The sequence below is a fragment of the Stegostoma tigrinum genome, chromosome 11 (genome assembly GCF_030684315.1).
Source record: "Stegostoma tigrinum isolate sSteTig4 chromosome 11, sSteTig4.hap1, whole genome shotgun sequence".
Taxonomy (NCBI): Eukaryota; Metazoa; Chordata; class Chondrichthyes; order Orectolobiformes; family Stegostomatidae; genus Stegostoma; species Stegostoma tigrinum.
Window position 1 is genome coordinate 62514110 of NC_081364.1, and position 27516 is coordinate 62541625.

General features: G+C 42.4%; 1 protein-coding gene across 1 annotated transcript in view; it reads left to right on the plus strand.

Annotated features, from left to right (window-relative positions):
* The first annotated feature begins 1450 nt into the window (after positions 1-1450).
* dnah1 (dynein, axonemal, heavy chain 1) overlaps positions 1451-27516 on the plus strand; it is a 392016-nt gene continuing 365950 nt past the window's right edge. The window contains exons 1-4 of the mRNA XM_059649497.1: positions 1451-1614; positions 14028-14207; positions 17488-17560; positions 19212-19386. Coding sequence (XP_059505480.1) covers positions 14046-14207; positions 17488-17560; positions 19212-19386 — 410 coding nt within the window. The 5' untranslated portion in view covers positions 1451-1614; positions 14028-14045. The remainder of the gene's footprint in view (positions 1615-14027; positions 14208-17487; positions 17561-19211; positions 19387-27516) is intronic.

Sequence of the window (27516 nt, forward strand, 5' to 3'; positions counted from 1 at the left end):
ACAGGAGAGTCAGAGCTTCTGTTCACCCTGAGAGTGGGCTCTGAGGAAACTGGATCAGTGACGAGGACTCTCCAGTGTAAATCAAGGGTGACTTGTTGATGGGATACTGGCTTCTGTGGAGTTGTTTCACTGGTGATGAGAATAAAGAACATTCCTGAAGAAACTTGCTCACAACAGTTGCCTTTGAATTGGGGTAAGCATTTCTGGCATCTTTTGGGAAGCTTGACTCTTTCACTCTGCCTTTGAAGACTTGGCCCAGTATGTGGAAACAATGCTTTTTTTCTGGATAAATGACCCTGGGGCAGATGAAAAGCAATGAGTAATTCACCTGACAGCTTATGGACCCACAGCTTTTTCGGTTATTAGCAGCCCAACTTCCCCTGAGGCACCAAATCCTTAAACCTTTCATAAATTGACCAATCTGGTTCAGGAATATTACAATGTCAAGCCTCTTGTAATTCTGAGATGCTATAGTTTTTATTCGGCAATTTGAGAACCAGTAAGGTCCTTGACACTGGTTTAGCTCCCTTGGAACCAGCTCTAAGTGTCAGACATCTGATGCTCCTCTTTTTATTAGTCAGCCAAGGCTCCTTGATTGGACCGCTTAACAGACCCAATCAGGGAACTCATATTCTACATGGTCCACCTGGCTGACCTTGGTTACAATCACATTGCTGTTTCAATTTACACTCCTTTCCCAACCTGTAGACTTGTCCAGTTTGCAGTCCATTTTGACAAGAGATGCCCAGACACCATTTCCCATAGTTTCTTAAAATGAGCAAGACCAAATTAAAGCACATGCATAGTTTGCCGTATCAGCGTGAGAACCCAATTTATCATCTGATGTGAATTATTGAACTCTGGCCATATCAAGCCAAAGAATGCAAGCAGCATCACTCCACAAACGGCTTTGCCTGTCTTCGGATACAAAATACCCGCTCGATGACGAATCGTTGTGCTTTTAAACTGACGGATCAGTAACGTATTGAAACCAAATTATAAGAGGAACATTGTTTCTGATGCTCAAACTCTCCCGGGTCAGGTATAATTACAGAATAAAGATTCTGTTTCAAAATTCCCTCGATCTCTGTTGCTTGGATACTGTGTGGTTAAATATACAACAAATATATTCTGAATAGTCTCCGAACAGAGGTAGGACATGGGCTTTTCCAATCCACTTCCAATGGCGTTTTCCAAAACCGTGGCAGGCGGGGGTGGTAGTAGTTGGTTACGGAATATAAAATGATAACTTGGGACAAAGCTCCTTCCTTTCTCAAAGCGTGAAAGGCTGGTTAAATTTCGTATCAGGTGTAATCTGCACAAAGGCTATACATGAACTGTTCTCACCGTTCGTTTTGAAAATGATTGTGTCGTTGACCCCTCGTCTAAATTTGGTGCTTGCTCCCTAGTAACCGCGCGCGGCGTTCGGTTGCTGGGAGACGGGGCTGGGGCCTGCTGGAAGCCGAGGAGCGGTCGACCGAGATTGATCCAGCGGGAAACCACGATTAAAATTCGTTTTATCTCTCTCTTTCTGGCGCTGAATCTTTCAGGGCCGTTCTACTGACCTTCCGTAAACCCTGCTGCCAGAACAGGGATCTGCCTTTTACAATCGGGGTAAGTCAGACCTCACCCCCAACAGTAGCACGATCCCCTCCACTAAAACTCAGCGAAACCCCTTCATTTCTTTTAAAATAAAAGCCACCCCGTCCTGGGTTATTGTTCGTTTTACTTTCATGCTTCCCAATGTCAAAATCCACAAATTCTGATTGCTGTTTTGTTTTAAAACAAAGAAATCTTGAAAGGAAATATAATGTTTGAATGTGAACTTGTTTGTAATGGTCGTTGAGTTACCGGGGAATTGCTGTTGCTCATCTTTCCGCTAGCGTTACGCCGGGAGATTGAGCACTCCCGCCACTCCGTGTCAACGCCGACATGAAGTTGGTTGAACGTAAATCGACAAAGCCTTTTGTTAGGACCCCAAATGGATGGGTTCAGTGTTGCCCATGTGATGCTGAGTCAGAGAACGTCTTGGTTCCAGCAAGCACAACAGCAGCTGTTGGTGCTGGAGTAAAGGTAAACTTGAATGTCATCGGTATGAATTAGGAAGTGGACCAGTGGATAAAATATGCGGCCACTGCAGAATTGAGTGGATTGGAGGGGATCATGTAGGAGTGAGGAGAAAGGCCATTGGAGGTGGAGCTGAAGATGGAGCCAATAGGAGAGCAATTGGAGGAAGTGTTATGAAAGTTTAACCGGAAAGAATGTGTACAAGGCTACGGCAATAATCATAAATGATAGTGCTGGTGAAATTGACCAGAGAAGTCCGAATGCTTTGAAAGTACTGGAAGGATGCTCATACCAATCTATTCTCTTTTCTCCTCTATTTTCATCTCTTCCCTTGGGATAAAAAGACACATCCTAGGCACAAAGAAGGGTCTAGGCCCGAAATGTCAGCTTGTGCTCCTAAGATGCTGCTTGGCCTGCTGTGTTCATCCAGCTCCACATTTTGTTAGTTCACTTCTAACCATATTCTGTAAGCTTGTACAGTGACTAGACTGTAAGAGGTAGGAGCAGAATTAGGCCATACAACCTATGAAAAATGTGCTTGAGCAGTTGTGAATCCAATAAAGGTCCAACAACAGTGTAATTGGATTGAACGCTTCAATCACACCTCTCCTTGGCTGATATTTGCACTGAATTGTAGAACAATTGTAAAAGCTTTTTACAGTTGGCAAAACAGTCATAGATATATAACTCAGTCTTCTGTTGGCTACTGGATTGTAAGATACTGGCACACTTGAGGCATAACTGCTGACGTAATATAGAGAAAATTGCATGCAATATGCACTTTGTATTTTTGTTACAGCTTCTAGTTAATTGTCAGCTTTTTTAAATCAAGTTATAGATTGAAAATACAAAAACAGGAATAGATATTGCATCTGAAGACTAAATATAGCAGGTGACTATTTGGTGCCAATCTGAAAAACTTGTAAATTTTGAAAAAAAGCATGGAAAACAGAATTCTCATTGGCTTCAATTTAACTAATTTCCTCATGCAAATAGGAAATCTTGCATTCAGCTGGCATTCACATTTAGGTAATCTATTCTCAGCCAAGAATGAATAGAAGGAACTTGAGATGCTTCACTCAAAGTATCTGTCAAATTCTGTATGTCTTCCAGTAGGTCAAATTAAGACTTGCATTGTTGATCCATAGGAAGAACTATGAAATGGGCTATTTTGCAAACTGACTGATAGAGGCACAGAGAATGGATAGCTGAGAGGAAATATTTGTTCAGATCCAAAAGAAAGGAACATATTGTCCATAAAGATAAGCTGCAAAAATAGTTATTTTTGTTAATAGTGGTAGTTTTCTTTCTATCCTCCAGTGTTTTCCCATCCTCTCTGAGAGATAGCTGATAGGCTCTTTACTCAGAGTAGTAAGGGCATGGAATGCCCTGCCTGCAACAGTAGTAGACTTGCCAACTTTAAGGACATTTAAATGGTCAATGGATGAATATATGGATGATAATGGAATAGTGTAGGTTGGATGGGCTTCGGATTGGTTTCACAGGTTGGCACAACATTGAGGGCCGAAGGCCCTGTACTGCACTGTAATGTTCTATGTTCTATTCTGCCCATTGAATCTTCTTCATTTGATCATGGCTGATATGCTTCCTAATGGCCTTCTCCCTGTAACCCCTGATACCCTCCCTGATCAATAACCTATTTATCTCTTTTTTAAATGCACTCAATACCTTGTCCTCCATAGCTTCCCTGCTTTCTCAACACCACCTGCTCCTCCATCTATTTGTCATCTATGAACCTAGCAACAGTACTCACAGTTCCGTGGTCCAGATCATTAATGTATAATGTGAATAGTTGTGGTGCCAGCATGAAGCCCTGCAGAACTCCATATAGCTATCTTGAAAAAGACCCCTATATCTCTAGTCTCTGCCTTCTGCTAGTCAACCAATCTTCTATCCACGCCAGCACCTTTCCCCCAACATCATGTTCTCTTATCTTATTGAGGAACATCCTGTGTGGCACCTTGTCAAAGGCTTTCTGGAAATCCAAAAAGATTATATCCACAGGTCCTCCAATGTCTAACTTGCTCGTTACCACCTCAAACAATTCTTACAGATTTGTCAGGCAGGACTTCCCTTGATAAAGCCATGCTTTTTACCATACACTTCCAAGTGCTTAACAATCTAATCTTTAATGATGTATTCTAAAATCTCATCAACAATGGAGTTCAGGCTAACTGGCCCATAGTTTCCTGTTTTATGCCTCTCTCCCTTCTTAAATAGGACTGTTTAAATTAGCCATTTTCCAGTCCCCTGGGAATATCCCTGACTCTAGTGATTCCTGAAAGATCACCTGTGCAAACTCTTCAGTTATCTTCTTCAGAACTCTGTGTACTACATCTGGTCTGAGCAACATAACCTCAGACTTTTCAGCTTCCCCAGCACCGTCTCCCTTAGTGATGGCCAGTATACTCATCTCTGTCCCCTGACTCTCTTGAAGTCCTGTATGCTGCTGATGTTTTCCATTGTGAAAACTGATGCAAATACCTATGGAGTGCCTCTGCCATTAATTTGTTCCCCATTACTATTTCTCCAGCCTCATTTTCCAGTGGTTCAATGTCCACTCTTGCCTCTCTCTTACCTTTTACATACTTAAAAAAAATTCTTGCAATCTTCTTTTATATTACTATCTATCTTACCCCCAGAAATGTCTGCCATTGTTAGGCTCCAACTCCACTTTTACTCAAATGTAATACTTTTGTATCTGATTCCACCTTCTGGATGAAATCTATCACATCCTGGTCCCTGCCCCAAGGGGTTCCTTCACCTTGAGCTCCCCAATCAAATCTCTCACATTATGGTCACCGAATCCAGAATTGCCTGCTTCCTAGTGGGCTGTACCACAATCTGTTCCAAAAAAGCCATCTCAGTCGTTCCACAAATTCCTTTTCTTTATCTGCCATCAACCCGATTTTCCCTGCACGTCTGCATATTAAAGTTCCCCCATGATTATTGTAATAGTGCCTTTCATACATGCCTTTTTTATCTCCTGATTTATTTTTTACCCTACATCTTGACTACTGCTAAGAGGCCTGCATACAACTCCCACCTAGTTCTTTCTTTGCTTTGGAAGTTCCTCAACTATACCCACACAGATTCTATGCTTTCAAATTCTGTATCATAAGACCATAAGACATAGAAGTGGAAGTAAGGCCATTCGGCCCATCAAGTCCGCTCCGCCATTTAAATCATGGCTGATGGACATTTCAATTCCACTTCCCTGCACTCTTCCCGTAGCTCTTGATTCCTTCTGAGATCAAGAATTTGTCGATCTCTGCCTTGAAGGCATCCAACTTCCCGGCCTCCACTGCACTCCGTGGCAATGAATTCCACAAGCCCACCACTCTCTGGCTGAAGAAATGTCTCATTTCAGTTTTAAATTTACCCCCTCTAATTCTAAGGCTGTGCCCACAGGTCCTAGTCTCCCCGCCTAACGGAAACAACTTCCTAGCGTCCACCCCTTCTAAACCATACATTATCTTGTAAGTTTCTATTAGATCTCCCCTCAACCTTCTATACTGTAATGAGTACAATCCCAGGATCCTTAGTTGTTCATCATATGTTAAACCTACCATTCCAGGGATCGTCCGTGTGAATCTCCGCTGGACATGCTCCAGGGCTAGTATGTCCTTCCTGAGGTGTGGGGCCCAAAATTGGACACAGTATTCTAAATGGGGCCTAACTAGAGCTTTATAAAGCCTCAGAAGCACATTGCTGCTTTTATATTCCAACCGTCTTGAGATAAATGACAACATTACATTCGCTTTCTTAATTACGGACTCTACCTGCAAGTTAACCTTTCGAGAATCCTGGACCAACACTCCCAGATCCCTTTGTACTTCTGCTTTGCGAATTTTCTCACCATTTAGAAAATAGTCCATGCCTGTATTCTTTTTTCCAGCATGGACTATTTTCACCACTATCAGTACTTGCTATTGGTTTAATTTAATTTCTTACTAACAAGGCAACCCGGTCCCCTCATCTGCCTGTCCTTTCGATAGGCTGCATATCCATGGACTTTTATTCCCAGTCCTGATCCCCTTTGTAACTACGTCTCTCTGATACCCATATCATCATAGTTGCCAATTTCAATCTGATCAATGAGCACATTTACCTTGTTTTATATACTGCATGTATTTAAGTACAACACCATCAGTCCTGTATTGATGGCTACCCCTCTTTCTTATAATTATCCCCTCACTTGCTGAGCCTGGTGGATGAGTCACTCAGCATTTCCAGCTGAAAATTGCCGCGAATCTTTCTGCCTCATCTTTTGTACTGATGTGCTGGGCTCTTCCACTTAGCCCTTTGACTGCTCCACCATTCGATAAGATTATAGCTGATCTGATTTTAACCTCAACTCTACATTCTTGCAAATCTCTGAAAATGTTTCATCCCCTTGATAATCAATAATGTATCCAGCCATTGCCCTAAAAATGCTTAAAGATTTTGCATGCACTGTGTTTTGAGGAAGGGAATTCCAAACACTCTCAACCCTCTGTCAGAAAAAAATGTTTCCTCATCCCTTAAATGGGCACCTCCTTATTTTAAAACCACAACCTTCGTTTTAGGTTCTCCTTGAAGTGGAAACATCATTTCAACTTTCACCCGGCCTTGACCCCTCAAGGACGGGCAACAAATGTTGGCCCAGCTATCACTAGAAAGAAAGTATTAGGGAAACTAAGATGGCTAATGACTCGTGTTTCCTGCACCCAATGGGTTGCATCCTAGGATTTCAAAAGAATTAGCTATAGAGACAATGGATGTATTGATAGCAATCTTTGAAGAACCTTTAAATTTGGGAAAAGTCCCAGAGGAGCAGAAAACTTGCAATGTAATACTCCAATAGGGTGAGGGGCAAAAAGCAGGTAATTAGAGACTAGTTAACATCTGTCATTGTGGAAAATGTTAGAGTCTATTGTCACGAATGTAATAACAGAGCATTTAGAAACACAAAATAAAATCAAGCAGCAGCAAGATGACTTCATGAAGGGGAAACCATACCTGACAAATTTATGAAGTGAGGAGGTAACAAGCAGGTTGGATAAAAAAGAACCGGTAGATGTTATACATTTGGATTTCCAAAACGTGTTGAGTAAGGTACTGCACCCTTAAGCTAAGATCTCATAGTGTAGATGTAGGATATTAGTATGGACAGAGGATTGGTTAATAATAGAAGAATAAATGTGGAATGAACTTCCGGAGGAAGTGTTGTTTCCAGGTGCAGTTACAATGTTTAAAAGAGATTTAGATAAGCACATGAATAGGAAAGATTTGGAGGTATATGGGCCAATGAAGGGAGGCGGGACTGTTTTATTTGGGGATTATGGTCAGCATGGACAAGTTGGACTGAAGGGTCTGTTTCTGTGCTGTGTAACTGTAAGATGGAGAATTGGGATAAAGGGGCCATCTTCAGTATGGCAGTAGCACGTGTGGGGCTGGTGGAGCTCAGCAGGCCAGGCAGCATCAGAGGAGCAGGCAAGTTGATGTTTTGAGTAGGGACCCTTCTTCAGAAATGGGGAGGGGAAGGAAGCTGGGAAATAAATAGATAGGAGGGGTGTGGCTGGGGAAAGGTAAGTGGAATGGTGATAGGTGAATGTAGTGTTTCTCACAGTTGCTGCATGGTATTTTGTGTATCACATTTGTCCTGCTCATTCTGGGTATGGGATCTTTCATCTTTGAGAGTAACTGGCTAAGTGTGGCTGTTGGTTTGTGTGTTATCCTTATTCTAAGAGGCTGTAGGAGTCTTGTATTCAGTTCCAATATGTTTCTAACATGGGTAGGGTGGCCAATGTGTTGAGACGTAGAGTGTCTTCTTGGTATTGTTTCTTTGCTAGGCATCAGCGGATGAAGCCGTTAGGATAACCATTGTTTACAAAGACTCTGTATAGATGTTCCGGTTCTTTTTGTGCAGCTCTGGGAGGTTGCAATGAGTTATCACTCATTTGTTAGAATCTATTGTAGCGAATGTAATAACAGAGCATTTAGAAACACAAAATAAAATCAAGAAGCGGCAAGATGACTTCATGAAGGGGAAACCATACCGGACAAATTTATGAAGTGAGGAGGTAGCAAGCAGCTTAGATAAAAAAGAATCGGTAGATGTTATATATTTGGATTTCCAAATGGAGTTGAATAAGGTACTACACCCTTAAGCTAAGATCTCATCGTGTAAGTGTAGTATATTAGCATGGACAGACGATTGGCTAATAGAAGAATGAATGTGGAATGAACTTCCAGAGGAAGTGTTGGATGCGGGTGCAGTTACAATGTTTAAAAGACATTTACATAAGCACATGAATAGGAAAGATTTGGAGGGATATGAGCCAATGGAACATGCCCACAATGAGCAGGACAAATGTGATATGTAAAATACCATGCAGCAACTGCAAAAAACACTAAATGGGGAAACTCACCACCAGGATACATGAACACCAACTCATAGCAAAACAGCATGACCAACTCTCCCTTGTTTCAATACACTCTGACATAGAAGGACATTAATTTTACTAGGACAAGCTACAAAGACAAGCATGAGAATTCCTGGAGGCGTGGTTATCAACCACCGATGCAATTAACAAACATGTTGAAGTTGACCCCATCTACATACCAAGACAGTACAAATTCAGAGACCAGACTGCCTTCCATGACAGACTGGACCATATAAATTTAGAGCAGGACGGAACAACAGCGCTTCAATGGAGACTACACAGCACTGACGATGTCGCCTAGAAGGGAGATGAAACGTTTGCATGAAAACCAGTCAGCCTGCCAATCAATTCCAGCTAGCATTCAAATTCACCCATTGGGAAGTCTAATAGACTGTTGCCTTTATTTCAGTGGGAAGTGAACATATAAAAATGTGGTGGTCATGTTAAAATTATTCAAGGCACTAGTCAGGCCATAGTTGGAATAATGTGAAGAGTTTTAGAACTTAGAACAGTGCAGCACAGTACCACAATTTTTTGCCGACCTGTTATCCTACTCTAAGATCAAACTAACCTGCATACCCTTCATTTTACTATCATCTATATGCCTGTCCAAGAGTTGCTTAAATATCCCTCATGTAACTGATTCTACTACCACTGCTGGCAGTACATTCCACACACCCACCACTCTGTGTAAAGAACCCTACCTCTGACATCTCCCCTATACCTTCCCCCAATCACCTTAAAATTATGCCCCCTTGTGATAGCCATTTCCACCTTGGGAAAAAGTCTCTGGCAATCCACTGTATCTATGCCTGTCATCTTGTACACCTCTATCAAGTCACCTCTCATCCTCCTTTGCTCCAATGAGAAAAGCCCTAGCTCCCTCAACCTCGTCTTATAAGACCTGCCTTCCAGTCCAGTCAGCATCCTGGTTAATCTCTTGTGCACCCTCTCTCTAAAGATCTCACATCCTTCCTATAATGTGGCAACCAGAACTGAACACAATATTCCAAGTGGGTCTAACCAGGCTTTTATAGAGCTGCTCACGGCTCTTAACATCAATTCCCTTGCCAATGAAAGACAACACACCATATGCCTACTTAACTGTATCGGGTTGGGTGCCAACTTTGAGGATTCTATGGACATGGACCCCAGGATCCCTCTGTTCCTCCACACTGCCAAGAATCCTGCCATTAACTCTGTATTCTGTCTTAAAATTCAACCTTCCAAATGAATCATTTCAAACTTTTCCAGGTTGAATTCCATCTGCCACTTCTTTGCCCAGCTCTGCATCTTGTCATAGAATAGAATCCCTACACTGTAGAAACAGACCCTTTGGCCCAACAAGTCCACACTGACCCCCAAAGCATCCCATCCAGACTCATCCCCCGTAACCCACCTAAACTACACATTCCTATGGGCAATCTAGCATGGCCAATTCACCTAACTTGCACATCTTTGGACTGTGGGAGGAATACTTTCCATCTACTACCACCCTCTCTTCTACTGGATAGCCAATTCTGTATCCAGACAGCCAAATTTCCCTGAATCCTATGCCTCCTTACTTTCAGAATGAGCTTACCATATCAAACACCTCACTAAAACCCATATACACCATATCTACTTTTGTCACCTCCTCAAAGAATTCCATAAAGCTTGTGAGGCATGACCTGCCCCTCACAAAGCCATGCTGACTATTTCTAATCAAACTATGCTTTTCCTAATAATAATCATGAATAATATCCCTTAGAATCCTCTCCAATAAATTGCCCACCACGGAAGTAAGACTGACTGGTCTGTAATTCCCAGGGTTATTCCTATTCCCTTTCTTGAACAAGGAAATAACATTTGCCATCCTCCAATCATCTGGTACTCCCCCAATGGACAGTGAGGAAGCAAAGATCATCGCCAAAGGCGCAACAACCTCTTCCCTCGCGTCCTGTAGAAATCTTGGATATATCCCATCTGGCCCAGTGGTCTTGTCTATTCTCATGTTTTTTTCAAAATTTCGAGCACAACCTCCTTACTAATGTCAGTCTGTTTGAGCATATCAGCCTGTTTCGCGCTGTCCTCACAAATGTCAAGGCCCCTCACTGGTGAATACTAAAGCAAAGTATTCATTAAGGACCTCCTCCGACTCCAGGCACAAGTTCCCTCCACTATCCCTGATTGGCCCTACCCTCACTCTGGCCATCCTATTGTTCCTGATATAAGTATAGAATGCCTTCGGGTTTTCCTTCATCCTACCTGCCAAGGCTTCATGCCCCCCTTTTATCTCTCCTAAGTCCATTCTTCAGTTCCTTTCTGGCTATCTTTTAACCCTCTAGAGCCCTGTCTGAACCTTGTTTCCTCAACCTTAAGTAAGCTTCCTTCTTCCTCTTGACTAGATGTTCCACATGTTTTGTCATCTAAGGTTCCTTCACCTTACCATCCCTTCCGTGTGTCAGTGCTCCCTAAACAACTTACACCTTTCTGTTGTGTATTTCCCTGGTAACGTCTTCCCAATTTATGCTCCACAGTTTCTGCCTAATAACATTGTAATTCCCAGTTCCCCAATTAAATACTTTCCCATACGTCGGCTCCTATCTCTCTCCATGACTTTCGTAAAGGTCAGGGAGTTGTGATCACCATCACCAAAATGCTCTCCCACAGAGATCTGACACCTGGCCTGGTTGGTTGCCAAGCACTAAATCCAATATGGCCTGTAGTCAGCCTATCTACATATTGAGTCAGGAATCCTTCCTGGTCACACCTGACAAAATCAGCTCCATCCAAATTATATGCACTAAGGAGGTTCTAGTCGACATTGGAGAAGTCGCCCATGACAACAATCCTATTACTTCTGCACCTTTCCAAAATCTGCCTCCCAATCAGTTCCTCAGTGCTTTTGAGGGATCAACTCCCAACAAAATGACTGCTCCTTTCCTGTTTCTGACTTCCACCCATAGTGACTCAGTCAACAAACTCTCCTTGATGACCTCCCTTTCTGCAGCTGTGACACTATCCCTGATTAGCAAAGCCACCCCCCAACTCTCTCACTTCCCGCCCTATTTCTTTTGAAACATCTAAACCCCAGAATATCCAACAACCGTTCCTGCCCCTGTGTTATCCAAGTCTCCATAATGGCCACAACATCATAGCTCCAAGCACTGATCCATGCTTTAAGTTCATTCCCTTTATTCCTGACACTTGCGTTAAAATAGACACATTTCATCTCCCATCACACTGGCTGCAACTTTGCCTTATCAACTGTCTATCCTTCCTCAAAGACCCTCTGCATACTGTATCTTACCATCCTCTGACCCATAGCTCCGATTCCGATCTCCCTTCCAAACTAATTTAAACCCTCCCGAAGAGGTCTAGCAAACCTCCCGCCAAGGATATTGGTGCTCCTCCAGTTTAGGTGCAACCCATGCTTCTTGTACAGGTCCCACCTTCCCCAGGACGTATCCCAATGATCCACATATCTGAAGCCCTCCATCCTACACCAGCTCTGTAGCCATGTGTTCAGCTGCACTCGCTCTCTATTCCTAGCCTCACTAGCCTGTGGCACCAGTAGTAATGCTGATTACTACTCTGCTCGTCCTGCCTTTTAGCTTCCAACCTAACTCCCTATATTCACTTTTCAGGTCCTCATTCCTTTTCCTAGTGATGTCATTGGTACCAATATGTACCACGGCTTCTGGCTGCTCACCCTCCCCCTTAAGAATCCTGTAGACTCAATCCGAGACGTCCCTGACCCTGGCACCCGTGAGGCAAAGTACCATTTGTGAGTCTTGTTTGCCACAACAGAATCTCCTTCTGTTCCCCTAACCATTAACTCTGCTCTCACTATTGCCCTCCTATTCTCTCCCATTCCCTTCTGAGCCACAGAGCCACACTCGGTGCCAATGACCTGGCCACAATGGCTTTCCCCTGGTAGGTCGTACCTCCCTACCAGTATCCAAATGGTATACTTATTATTGAGGGGAACAGCCACAGAGGACCCCTGCATTGCCTGCCTATTATCTTTCCCTCTTCTAACAGTCAACCAGCTACCTTTATTCTGGAACTTAGGTGTGACTACCTCCCTATAACTCCGCTCTATCACCCCCTCAGCCTCCAGAATGATAGAGTTCATCCAGCTGCAGCTTCAATTCTCTAATGCAGTTTGTGAGGAGCTGAAGTTGGGTGCACTTCTCGCAGTGAAATCGCCAGGGACTCTAGTGGTGACCCTTGCCTGACACATCCTACACGAAAAGCTGCCCTAGCTTCCATTTCCTCTGCTCTATATTGCCACAAGAGACAAAGAGAAAGGAAAAAGAAAAGAAAAAGAGACCTCGCCTTACTGACCCTCCACACAGTCTTTTTTTGATTAGAGGAGGAGTTTGGTTTGGGACACGACGCGTGTAGTGTTTTGGGTTTAGCCACTGCCCGACTATATTAGTTCACTTACCCAGCAGTCCCCATGTCTGTGTTTGCTCCTGCTCAGCCTTCACTCCACCTATTCACAAGTTAAGTATTTTATGCACAACTTACCTTCCTGGCTGCCCCCGGCTCATATCAAAGGGAAGATAAACTGGCATTGTAGGAAACACAGAGAAGGTTCACTTGGTTGATTCTGGGTATGGAGAAGATATCACATGAGGAAAGATTAAGTAGGTTGGGTCTGTATTCTTTGGAATTTAGAAGAATGAGCAGTGACCTTATTGAAACATATATGATTCTTATGAGGCTTGCCAGAGTCGATGCTGAGAAGTTATTTTCCCTTGTGGGAGAGTCTGGGATCAGAGCCCATAAACTCCAAGTCAGGCATTGCTCATTTAATTCAGATGTGGCAGTAATGTTTCCCTTGGAAGGTAGTCAGTTTTTGGAATTTGTTACTGTAGAGCTCTTTTGAGGCTGAGTTATATATATTCAAGGCTGAAATAGACCAATTTTTTTTATCAGTAAGGGAATCAATGTTAATACTGATAAGCCTGGAAAGTGGAGTTAGGAATTATCAGATCTGTTATGATCTCACTGAAAGGCAGAGTAGACTTGTTGGGCCAAATAACCTACTTCTGCTTGGACATCTTACGATCTTATAATGGTAATAAACATCTGCTTCATTGTTAAAGAAAATCTGCAGTTTTGTGTGCCTGCGCTTCAATAAATAACCAGCACTTTAACTATAAACAATCAATCAAGTCAGTTTTGAATCTGAACTGTGTCTTGTCCAATAGTAACAGTCGCTGAGATCATAACAGTTCCCAATAACTTTAAACTCTGTTGTGGATTTTTCTTTCATCGTGCATTACACAATCTAACAGTCCTGTGTTACGTAAAAAAAATGTTCTAAACTTGTCCTTTAGTCTTATTGGTGATTTCTAAAAAAATTATATCCCTTCTTGTTACCAATTTAACAATTAATAGAATATTAACTTCATTGAAACTCCATATAATTTTAAACTTCTATATTCTAGTGAACAATCTTGAATGTCAAAAAACAGCAGTACTGGTGTTACAATATCTAACTGTACTTTGTTTTAGTTTGAGTCCTGATAGAGGATGGAATCGAGCAACAGATCAAAATTCTCTCCAAAAAAAAAATTAAAATCATCTAAAGCCAACTTAGAGGATTCTGAAGATATGGTGCAAAAATACCCTACAATTAAACCAAGGGGTTACTATTCTGAGATTCTTGCTGCAGGAGCATCAACTATTCTGGGGGTAAGTGTTGTGAATGTCTACTGCGAGCCATGCACAGCCAAACCACTTCTAATGGTTTGAGTGACTGTATACCTCATCTAGAAAACTACATTAATGGACACACTTGACTCTCTCCTAAGTCAGTACACTACCGAGATTTTAGAACAATCACCTGTCACATGAGCATTTTACTGGTTTTGGTTGTGGTAATGCTTATCTGAAATGTAAACGTTTCAATTTTGCCTCAGCCCAAGCCAAGCTTTAAGAAACTACATTCGGTCAACAAACTGAAAACATATTGAGATGGCCGATTATACCTGGGGATGTATGTTATGTCTATATCAGAATCTACCACTGTATTAAGAATAGATTACATTCCAAATCAGACAACCGTTTATAGGTTTGTGATTGCATTTCCTTTTCCTATCATTCCCTCCCCATCCCACCCCACCACCCATGAAATCCCTGGCTTGCATTTTGTTATATACATTAAAAGTTGTTATATCTCTGTTAATAATTTTATGAAAGTGACTTGATAGTTGCTCCTCGCCAATTTCCATTGCTGATCTATAAGGAAAACCTAGACCATGTTCTTTACCTTAGTTCAAATTAACAGCCCAGAATGGGAGTCTGAAAATGGAAACTTATGTCTTTTATTCTACAGCATCTTACATTGATTACCTGTCACTTAAATTTTACATTACCAGTGTTGATTTACATGTTATTTGGATATTTACATGACCGAATTAAAACACGTACATTTTAAATAATTGTGTGAACATAATGGGTATGCTCCAAAGATTATATGGCCCGGCAGTCTTTGAAAGAACTAGACATTTATGCCCATTTCTGTCTTTTCTCCAGGATCCTGAAAATGTTTTGATTTCTAGTATTTATGCAATTCCCGTTTGAAAGTTATTATTGAACCTGCTGAGGCAACATTTTTTCAGCTGAATCCATGAAAAAGAGATAACAAGGTGTAGAGCTGGATGAACACAGCTAACCCTATCACAGGCCAAGCAGCATCAGAGGAGCAGGAAAGCTGATGTTTTGGGTCTGGACCGTTTTTCTGAAGAAGGGACCAGACTCGAAATGTCAGCTTTCCTGCTCCTCTGATGCTGTTTGGCCTGCTGTGTTCATCCAGCTCAACACTTAGTTATCTCAGATTCTCCCGCATTGGCAGTTCCCACTATCTCTCTCAACACATGAAAAACATGTTTTCTTCACATTCTTTGGCAGTTAGCTCAACCTGTGCTTCCTAGTCACCAACCTTTCTATCACTGGCAATTGTTCTCCCAATTAATCTAATCAAAATTCTTCGTGATTTTGAAAGATTAAATCTCCCCTTAATATTTTACCCCAACGGAAACAGCCCAGCTAATCTAGCTTCTCCACACATCTGAAATCTTTTGATCTTATTGCCTTTCTGTCATTTTTCTCTCTATCTCACAATGTTTGGCATCCTTCCCAAAATGGGCTGGCCAGAATTAGGTCCTGGGCTGTAACTGATGTTTTATGAACATTTTGCAGAGCATTGTAGATTTAGTACTCAGTGCCTCTATTTGCAATTTGCCTTTTTAACAACCTTCTCAACTTGTTCTGTCATCTTCAAAGACTTGTGTATACATATAGCCCCCACATTTTCTGTTTCTGCACCCATTTTAAAATCATACCATTTAGTTTATTTCCCTTTTGCTCATTTTTCCATCCAAAATATTTCATGACAGTTGTTGCTGTTATAACTCATTTGCTATGTGTCAGCTTTTTTCACCAGTTTATCTAAGTCCTCCTAAAGTTTAGACTATCTTTTCCACTGTTTACTACCATTTCCTTTCTTTATCTACTGAAATCTTTAGAATTCTTGCCTTTATGCATCTAAACTACTAGACTTGAGATTTAATTGATAAAAAATAGCAAGTGATAGTTAATTTAAAATTCTGTTTGGAAATGGGCCTCAGACAGAGTATACAATGAACAGCCATCAGGGCTCACGTGGCACAGTGGTAGTGTCTCTGCTGTTGAGACCATCACTGTTTTTCTTTACTATTTTGCATATTTGGTGAGCAGCAGTTTATTTGGAAAGGAGGAGAGAGAAACAAGCTGTTTATTTATGGGAACTGGCGTGGAAAGAGAATTAATTAATGTTTTAAGAACATTGCAGATGTTTCAGCACCATTGTATGCTATGTTTAAGAACTGGCAGCTGGTTGGATGTTCCATTGGTCGATCAAGGGGATGCTGGTGCTGGCCAGCCAACTACAGAGAATATGGGTTAAAAAAAGAAGTTATAGTTTGAACTGGGTTTCTTGGGCAGAATGTTGTGTGCTGTGAAGCTTATGGTCTGGAAAGATGTGTTTGAGTTTTACACTCTCTCTAGTTTTATCCTAGTTAAAGAATTATTGAATGATCTCAAAAAAATCCCAGTTCATAAGAAATAAGTGAATATTTCTCAGAGCCTGCTAGAAGCTGTTTGCATTGACTGGTGACTTCGGAACTCAAGCAACATACAATCCTAATACAACACATCATTCAAGGATTCCATAAGGGCCTGGTTCTCATTGTTGAAATGTTATTGAACCAGCAAATTACAACTCTTTTTGTGCGTGTGTGTGTGTGTGTGTGTGTGTGTGTGTGTGTGTGTGTGTGTGTGTGTGTGTGTGTGTGTGTGTGTGTGTGTGTGTGAGAGAGAGAGACAATCTTTAAATTAGACATTAATTAAATTATCTATTTAGCTTTGCTCTACTAAAGTCACAGGATACATAAAATGTTTTTCTTTTGTTTAAGCTATAAAGTCAGTGTCTGATATCTATTATTCTAAAAGTCTGGTTAGGAGCAATTGGACAATTTTGAAGGTCATTGCAATACAGTGAAATTAAAATGGTCAAGTCTAATATTAATGAGTCTGATTTGGTCTACTTTGCAATCCTTGTGTGATAACATGGCATCTGAGTCACAGACCCCAGGTTCAAGTCCCAACTGCTCAAAAGGTGTAATAACATCTCTGAAAAAGTTGATTTAAAAAGAAAAGCAGCCACTTTGCCATGGTCAGGTTGGTGCTTCTGGCCAAAACAAATTTATACTCATGCTTTCAAATAATACTTTACAGTATTTTGGTCTGGTGATGCTCCAGCTTGAACAAATTATATAGACCTTTTACAGCTGTTGGTTATTATTCTGTTTCTAATTTCATAAATGTAAAATGATCTACTGACTATTTCCAATACCTTCTGTTTTTAAATGCGAATTAATATTTATGTTTGAAAAAGTTTGAGTCTAATAATATACTATTTTATTTTTCTTAGAATGTTCAAGAAGGTCCTGAGGTTTTAAGGCACTATCTAAATCAGTCAGGCCAGCAGTACTACACTCCTCAAGGTAAGTACCTATTGACTGTAGCACAGACGGAAATAAAAATTGAAAGATGTACAGCAGGGTGCTGAACTACCAGCACCCATTTTACACCAATGATAAGGTCAAGGTATGTCCCTGATATTATAGATGAGATTCACTGTAGTGGTTGAACAAATGTTAAGGTATCAAATTTTTGATAAGGCACTTGTCATTCATAAATGTCATTTAGTTTCTATGTATGAAGCTGTTCTCCAATCTTCCTTCAATCTTTTTTGATCTAGGTCAGAAATCACATGACACCAGGTTATAGTCCAGCAGGTTTATTTGAAAACACAAGCTTTCAGAGTCTTACTGCTTCTTCTGATAAGAAGAACATAAGAACATAAGAATTAGGAGCAGGAGTAGGCCATCTGGCCCCTCGAGCCTGCCCTGTCTTTAATAAGATCATGGCTAATCTTTTTGAGACTCAGCTCCATTTACCCATCCACTCACCATAACCCTTAATTCCTTTACTGTTCAAAAATTTATCTAGCCTAGCCTTAAAAACATGCAGTGAGGTAGCTTCAACCGCTTCACTGGGCAGGGAATTGTGCAGATTCACAACCTATTGGATGAAGAAGTTCCTCCTGACCTCAGTCCTACATCTGCTTCTCTCTATTTTGAGGCGATGCCCTCTAGTCCTAGTTTCATCTGCTAGCAGAAACAACCTTCCTGCCTCCACATTATCTATTCCCTTCATAATCTTGTATGTTTCTGTAAGATCTCCCCTCATTCTTCTGAATTCTAATGAGTATAATCCCAGTCTACAGCTAGTGCACTTTTATCATTTTGTTTAATTCCAACCATTTCTTGCTTTAGTACCATGGATTTGGCTTCTCCGCTCCAATTCCTTCAATATGCAGAAAATTTGAGGGAAAAACAGTCTGATACCATGGGTGTTACAAATTAAACAAAAGCTGAAAATGTTGGAACCCTGCAGCTTAATGGTATCAATGTGGATTTCACAAGCTTCAAAACCTCCCCTCCCCGACCGCATCCCAAAACCAGCCTGGCTCATCCCCACCTCCCTAACCTGTCTGTCCTTCCTCCCACCTATCCACTTCTCCCAGCTCCAAGCCCCACACCCACCTCCTACCTACCAGCCTCATCCTGTCTGTCCTCCCTGGACTAACCTCTCCCTACCTACACTCACCTTTACTGGCTCCATCCCTGCTTCTTTGACCTGTCTGTCTCCTCTCCACCTATCTGCTCCTTTATCCATCTTCCATCTACCTCCACCTCTCTCTCTATTTATTTCTGAATCCCCTTCCCCTCCTCTATTTCTGAAGAAGGGTCTGGACCCGAAATGTCAGCTTTCCTGCTCCTCTGATGCTGCTTGGCCTGCTGTGTTCATCCAGGTCTACACCTTGTTATCTCAGATTCTCCAGCATCGGCAGTGCACACTATCTCTAAATATTGGAAATACTTGTGCAGAGGGAAAAAGCTTGAACATTTCATGATCATGAGCTTTTGTCAGAATAATGCACTTGCTGTTTTTCTTTCATTTCTAGACTTTGTTGACATTTCAAAAAAAAGTGGCTAATATAGCTTTTCTCTCAGAACCATGCTGTTATTGGACTGGTTCTTTTGCAGTTTGCTTCCATGTGCTTAATAACACTTAATTCCCTAATTTCAGTCTCTGCCTTCGATGGGCCTGATGATCTTATAACACATCTAGAATCACAAATATATGGATCAAGTACTGAATTGCAAACAAGGTCTGACTTTACACTGAAATCATTTCAACCAAAGGTGCAAGTTCCATTCCATGTGGCTCCAGGACAGCGTCCCCGCAAACTTGAGATTGAAAGGTATCTTCCACTTCTTTTGATGCATATCCTTTAAAGCATGGGATTGTCACCAGCAGGCTACTAATTTTGCTAAACTTTTTAACATTGGCACAATAAAAGTTGAACTTTGACTGTGCGATTCAGTATGAGAAAACATGATCAATGTTATGCTGATGTAAAGTCTCGGTTGCTCATCAGCAACTTGAAGATACTATCTCTATGTATTACTGTAAATAGTAGCTGTTTGTTAATATTATCAAACAATCTGTAAATACAACCTTTAAATGAACACAATTAAACTGGAACTTGTTGCCCATTTAAATTTAATGGTGTTAGCAATAGCTTAGTTGATAGTAGATGTCTGAATGAAAAGGTGGTATGTACAAGTCCAACTCCAGGACTTGAGCAATCAAATGTATGGGAACTAACGTATTGTATCAAGAGGGTTGGAATATAAAAGTAGTGATGTGCTTCTGAGGCTTTATAAGGCTCTAGTTAGGCCCCATTTAGAATACTGTGTCCAATTTTGGGCCCCACACCTCAGGAAGGACATGCTAGCCCTGGAGCGTGTCCAGCGGAGATTCACACGGATGATCCCTGGAATGGTAGGTTTAGCATATGATGAATGACTAAGGATCCTGGGATTGTACTCATTAGACTTTAGAAGGTTGAGGGGAGATCTAATAGAAACTTACAAGATAATGTATGGTTTAGAAGGGGTGGATGCTAGGAAGTTGTTTCCGTTAGGCGGGGAGACTAGGATCTGTGGGCACAGCCTTAAAATTAGAGGGAGTAAATTTAAAACTGAAATGAGATGTCATTTCTTCAGCCAGAGAGTGGTGGGCTTGTGGAATTCATTACTGTAGAGTGCAGTGGAGGCCAGGAAGTTGGATGCCTTTAAGGCAGAGATTGACAAATTCTTGATCTCAGAAGGAATCAAGGGCTACGGGGAGAGTGCAGGGAAGTGGTGTTGAAATGCCCATCAGCCATGATTTAAATGGCGGAGCGGACTTGATGGGCCGAATGGCCTTACTTCCACTCCTATGTCTTATGGTCTTATGGTCTTATGGTTGTAGTGCCAAAATATTGTGTGGCATCTTACCAGCTCATGAATAATGTGGGCAATGCCAAGTCAGTTGGTAAAATGTCTGATTTTCCATTCACGGTTTTAAACAAAAGTCTTGCTAATAAGTGGTGAGTGGCCTAATATTATGTATTTATATCTCATAATTACCAAACCACGCCTCGTTTATTTGCAGTTTTCTATTCTCCCATACTGCGGGAAGAGAGACAGCAACTGTAATGACTGTGCCAAGGTCAGGCAGGTGGGCATCATAGAATATGAGTTCCCTGATGGAGGCTGTTAATCTGGCTCAATAGGACAGATAAAAACAGGAATGTTAGACATCCTATTCACTGAGAGCTGGCTCAGGATTTTCCGCATGTAAATAAAGGGTGACTTAGTGACAAGATACCGGCCTCTGTATAGATATTTCAGTGGCGAAGAGAGCAAAACATGGTCCTGAAGAAAGTCACTTGCAACAGTTGTCTTTGAGTTGGGGTAAACATATCTGGCATTATGCCATTATTTGGCAAGCTTGACTCATTCGATCCTGTTGTTGATGACTCGGCTCAGTATGTAGAAAGAATGTATTATTTTTTCTGAGTAAATGACATTGGGGCAGATGAAAAGCAACAAGTAATTCTCCTGGCAGCTTGTGGACCTGCAGCTTTTTTAGTTATTAGGAGCCTACCTTTCCCTAAGTCACGAGATATTAAACCTTTCAAGAGCTAACGGATTTAGTTAAGGAATATTACAAACCTAAGCATTCTCTAATTCTGAGTCATGAACATTTTTACTCAGCAATTCAAAATTCAGAGAATCTGTATCAGGATTTTTGAGTAGGTTAAAAGGTTGAGATGACTGGCAGAGGCATGTGATATTGGTTTCACCTTGAATGAGATGTTAAGAGACCATTTGGTTTGTGGGATTAATGATGTAACCAGGCAAAAGTGCCTACTGTTGAAGCCCAACTAGACTTCAAATAGGCACTACAATTGGCTTTATCAGGAATGTCAGAGGTTCTATTCACTCAGAGCTGACTCTGAGGGAACTAGATAAACATCAAGGACTTTCCAAATGTCAATAAAGGTTGACTTGGTGACAGGATACCAGCCTTTGTATCATTATTTTACCGATGATTCCTAACATGAAAGTCTGAGCTAATACCTCGTGGCTCATTTCGTCATTTGCTCCTTGAGGCTTCCATCTTACCCAATGATCCCTAATATTTCTGGCAAACAACCGTCTGCATCCTTTGTCATTGAGTCACGGAGATACACAGCACAGAAACAGACCCTTGAGTCCAATGTGTCCATGCTGACCAGATATCCTCAATAAATGTAGTCCCGTTGCCAGCATTTGGCCCATATCCCTCTAAACCTTTCCTGTTCTTATATCCATCCAGATGCCTTTTAAATATTGTAACTATACCAGCCTCCCCCAATTCCTCTGGCAGCTCATTCCAGACATGCACCACCCTCTGTGTGAAAATGTTGCCCCTTAGAGCCTTTCTAAATCTTTTCCCTCTCACCTTAAACCTATGCTCTCTAGCTTTGGATTCCCCCAGCCTGGGGAATAGACCTTGTCTATTTATCCTCTCCATGCTCCACATAGTTTTATAAACTTCTGCAAGGTCATCCATCAGCCTCCAATGCTGCAGGGAAAATAGCCTCAGCCTAGTCACTCTGTTTATAGCTCTGACCCTGGTAACAGTGTTGTAAATCTCTTCTGAGCTCAGTCAAGTTTCACAACAACCTTCCTTTGCAGGGGGACCAGAATTGCACACAATATTCCAAAAGAGGCCTAATCATTGTCCTGTACAGCCTCAACATGACCTCCCAACTCCTACCTGCGACTTCAATTTCAAAGAACTTTGAACCTGCACTGCAAGGTTTCTTTGTTCAACAACACTCCCCAGGATCTTACCATTAAGTATACGAGTCCTGCCCTGATTTGTCTATACACGGTAAAGGCAAGCATACCAAATGCCTTCTTCACTATCCGATTTAACTGTAACTCCACTTTCAAGGAACTGTGAATCTGTACTTCAAGATCCATTTGTTCAACAACACTGCTCAGGACCTTACCATGAAGTGTATAAGTCTTGCCCTGATTTGCCTTTCCAAAATGCAGCACCTCACATTTATCGAAATTAAACTCCATCTGCCACTCCTCAGCCCATTGGCCCATCTGATCAAGTCTGGTGTACTCTGAGGTAACCTTCTTCACTGTCCACTGCACCTCCGAATTTTGGTGTCATCTGCAACTTACTAACTATACCTCCTATGTTCACATCCAATTCATTTGGATTTGGACAAAAAGCAGTGGACCCAGCACCAATCCTTGTGGCACATCACTGGTCACAGGCCTCCAGTCTGAAAAGCAACCCTCCACCACCACCCTCTGTCATCAACCTTCAAACCAATTCTGTATCCAAATAGCTACTTCTCCTTGTATTTCATGTGATCTAACCTTGCTAACTAGTCTGTCATGAGGAACCTTGTCAAACACCTTACTAAGTCCATGGAGATCACTGCTTTGCCCTCATCAATCCTCTTTGTTACTTTTTCAAAAACTCAATCAAATTAGTGAGACATGATTTCCCACGCTCAAAGCCATGTTGATTATCCCAAATCAGCCTTTGCCTTTCCAAATACATATAAATTCTGTCCCTCAGGATTCCCTTCAATAACTCGCCCACCACCTATGTCAGGTTCATTAGTCTATAAGTTCCCTGGCTTTTCCTTGCCATGTTTCTAAAATATTGGTGCCACGTCAGCCTAACTCCAGTCTTCCAGCACTTCGCCTGTGGCTATCGATGACACAAATATCTCAGCAAAGAGCACAGCAATCACTCCCTAGCTTCCCACAGAGTTCTAAGATACACCTGATCAGGTCCTGGTGGATTTATCCACCTTTGTGTTTTAAGCCATCTAGCACCACCTCCCCTGTAACATGGACATTTTTTAAGATGTTGCTATTTATTTCCCCATGTTCTCAATCTTCCAAATCCTTCTCCTCTGAAAACACTGATGTAAATTACTTGTTTAGTGTCTCCCTCATCTCCTGCAGTTGCACTCATAGGTAGCCTTGCTGATCTTTACGGGGCCTTGTTCTCTCCCTAGTTACTCTTTGTCCTTGATGTACTTATAGAATCCCTTTGGATTCTCCTTAACCCTTTTTGCCAAAGCTATCTCATGTCCTCTTTTTATCCTTCTGATTTCCATCTGAAGTATTCTTCAATTGCCTTTATACTCTTACAGGGTATCCCTTGATTTCTGTTCCTGACATATGCTTCCTTTTTATGCTTGACCAAAGCTCAATTTCTCTAGTCATCTAGCATTCCCTACATCTACCAGTCTTGCGCTTCACCCTAACAGGAACACAAAGTCCAGAGACAGTCTTTACGGGGTAGGCGATGGCCTCGTGGTATTATCGTGAAACTATGAATTTAGAAACCCAGCTAACGTTCTGGGGACTCGGGTTCGAATCCCACCGTGGCAGATGGTGGAAATTGAATTCAATAATTTAAAAAATGTCTGAGAATCTACTGATTGTCATGAAATCATTGTCGATTGTTGGGAAAAACCAATCTGGTTCACTGATGTCCTCATAGAAGGAAATCTGCTCCCCTCGCCTGGTCTGGCCTACTTGTGACTCCAGACCCACAGCAATGTGGTTGACTCTCAATTGCCTTCCAAAGTGGCTAGCAAACCACTCAGTTGTATGATTCGCTACGAAGTCTCAAAGGAATGAAACCGAATGGGTCACCTGGTATTGATCTAGACACGAGAAAAGACAAAGGCAGAAACAGCCCTGTTGACCCTGCAAAGACCTCCTCACTAGCATCTGGGAGTTAGTACTAAAATTGGGAGAGCTGTCTCACAGACTAATTAAGCAACAGCCTGACATTGTCTGTAAGGTACGATTCTGTGAGTGTGACTATGTCCCAGACACTACCATCACCATCCCTGGATATGCCCTGTCTCACCGGCAGGACAGACCCAGTAGAGGTGAGGGCACAGTGGGATACAGTTGGGAGGGTGTGCTCTCGGAGTCCTCAACATTGACTCTGGACCCCATGAAGCCTCATGGCTTCAGGTTAAACGTGGGCAAGGAAATCTCCTGCTGATTACCACGTACCATCCTCCCTTAGCTGATGAATTAGTACTACTTGAAGTTGAACAACACTTAGAGGAAGCACTGAGGATGGCAAGGGCACACAATGTTCTCTGGATGGGGGATTTCAATGCCCACAACCAAGAGCAGCTTGGCTTTCCTGCTCCTGTGATGCTGCCTGGCCTGCTGTGTTTATCCAACTCCACACCTTGTTATCTCAGCACTGGCAATTCCTACAATCCCTAAAAGACATAGCTGCTAGACTGGGACTGTGGCAGGTGGTGCGGGAACCAACAAGAGGGAAAAACATACTTGACCTCATCCTTACTAATCTGCCAGCTGCAATTGCGTCTATCCATCACAGTATCGGTAAGAGTGACCATCACACAGTCCTTGTGGAGGTGAAGTCCTGCCTTCATATTGAGAGTAACTTCCATCGTGTTGTGTGGCACTATTAGCATGCCAAATAGGACAGACTTCACACAGATCTAGCAACTCAAGACTGGGCATCCATGAGGCACTGTGGGCCATCAACAGCAGCAGAATTATACTCCAGCACAATCTGTAACCTCATGGCCCAGCATATCCCCCACTCAACAATTACCATCAAACCAGGGGATCAACCTTGGTTCAATGGAGAGTGCAGGAGGGCATGCCAGGAGCAGCACCAGGCATGTCTGAAGACAAGGCATCAATCTGGTGAAGCCACCAGACAGGACTATTTGCAAGCCGAACAGCGAAAGCGGCAAGCGATAGACAGAGCTAAGTGATCCCACATCCAACAGATCAGATCTAAGCTCTGCAGTCCTGCCACATCCAGTCATGAATGGCGATGGACAATTAAATATCTCACTGGAGGAGGAGGATCTACAAATATCTCCATCCTCAAAAATGGAAGACCCCAGCACATCAATGCAAAAGATAAGGCTGAAGCATTTGCGGCAATCTTCAGCTGGAAGTGCCGAGTGGATGATCTCTTGACCTCCTCCAGTAGTCCCCAGCATTACAGTTACTCGTCTTTAATCAATTTGATTCATTGCACTTGATTTCAAGAAATGGTTGGAGACTCTGCATACTGAAAAGGCTACAGGCCCTGACAGCGTTCTGGCAATAGTACTGAAGACTTATACTCCCGAACTTACCAATCCCGTAGCCAAGGCATTCCAGTACAGTTACAACTTTGGTATTTACCTGACAGTGTGGAAAACTGCCCAAGTATGTCCTGTACACAAAAAACAGGACAAATCCAACACAGCCAATTACCGCCCCATTGGTCAAGTCTCAATCATCAGTAAAGTGATGGAAGCTTTCATCAACAGTGTTATCAAGCAGCACTGCTCAGAAAGAACCTGCTCAGTGATGTCATGTTTGGGTTCCGCCAGGGCCACTCAACTCCTGACCTTATTACAGCCTTGGCTCAAACACAGACAAAAGAGCTGAATTCCAGAGTTGACGTGAGAGTGGTAGCCCTTCGTATCGAGGCTACATTCAACCAAGTGTGGCATCAAGGAGCCCTAGAAAAACTGGAAACAATGAGTATCAGGGAGCAACCTCTCCGGTTGTTGGAGTCATACCTGACACATAGGAAGATGGTCATGGTTGTCGGAGGTCAATCATCTCAGCTTCAGGATATCTCTGCAGGTGTTCCTCAGGGTAGTGTCCTAGGCCCAACCATCTTCAGCTGATTCATTAATGACCTTCCCTCTATCATAAGGTCAGAAGTGGGGATGTTCGCCGATGACCGCACAATGTTCAGTTCCACAAATGACCCCTCAGACACTGAAGCAGTCCATATCCAAATGCAACACAATTGGGACAAAATTCAGGCTTGGGCTGACAAGTGGCAAGAAGCGCTCACACTACACAAATACCAGGCTAAAACCAACACCAATAAGAGACAATCTAACCACCACTCCTTGATATTCAGTGGTGTTACCATCACTGAATTCACTCATTATCAACATCTTGGGTGTTATCATTGACCAGAGACTCACCCGGACTCACCACATAAAAACAGTGGCTACAAGGGCAGGCCAGAAGCTAGGAATACTGCAGCAAGTAACTCCCCTCCTGACTCCTCAAATCCTGTCCACCATCTGCAAGGCACAAGTTAGGAATGTGATGGAATACTCCTATTCCTACCCTCAACCTGGCAAACCCCCTCGTTACATCAGACCCTGCCTCTGGCTGTCAGTGCTACATTTCCCTGAACATCCATCATCTCCTGTATTTTCCAAAACAGCATACTTGTTCAAGATGGGGATAGCCACAGGAGATAACAGGAAATAGCCACACAGGACCAATACAGCCAGTACAGGGAGTAGCAGTAAATCATAGAACATAGAACAATACAGCGCAGAACAGGCCCTTCGGCCCTCGATTTTGCGCCGACCTGTGAACTAATCTAAGCCCATCCCCAAACTTGAAGACCACTGAGGCTTCTTGTCACTTATTGTTTTGCACTGTTGTCCAAGTCAGTCAGGGGGCTTTGCCACAAATAATCCAGATGTCGGTTCGCTGCAAGTCAGGGAAAGGTAATCTGGAACCGACTGCCACAGTGGAAAAGCATGGGCGATCATTTACGGTAATTGGAGGTAGTATGCTGGGATGCAGAAGGGACAATAATTGTGACAGGGCAACTCAACATATAAAGGTGAGAGAGGGCAGTGCATTGGAGGAAACTGGCAACTGGGGAGAGGTCATCAATGGTTTTTGGGGGTGGTCAGTGCATCACTATGATTAGCATGACTAAGCTGTACCCTTAGGCTTGAGTGTAATTTGGGAAGATGAAAACCTAAATGAAAGAATCCACACGGAGTGCGCACAGCTCAGTGGGGACAACAGGAAGTGGAATGAACAAAGACATGAAAGTTTGGAATGTCTGCTAGATTAACAGGCTGACCCTTTGGCTGTCTCTGCAAAGCCTGACCTGTGCTGTCTTCTGTTCTCAACAAAATTGCTAACGTAAA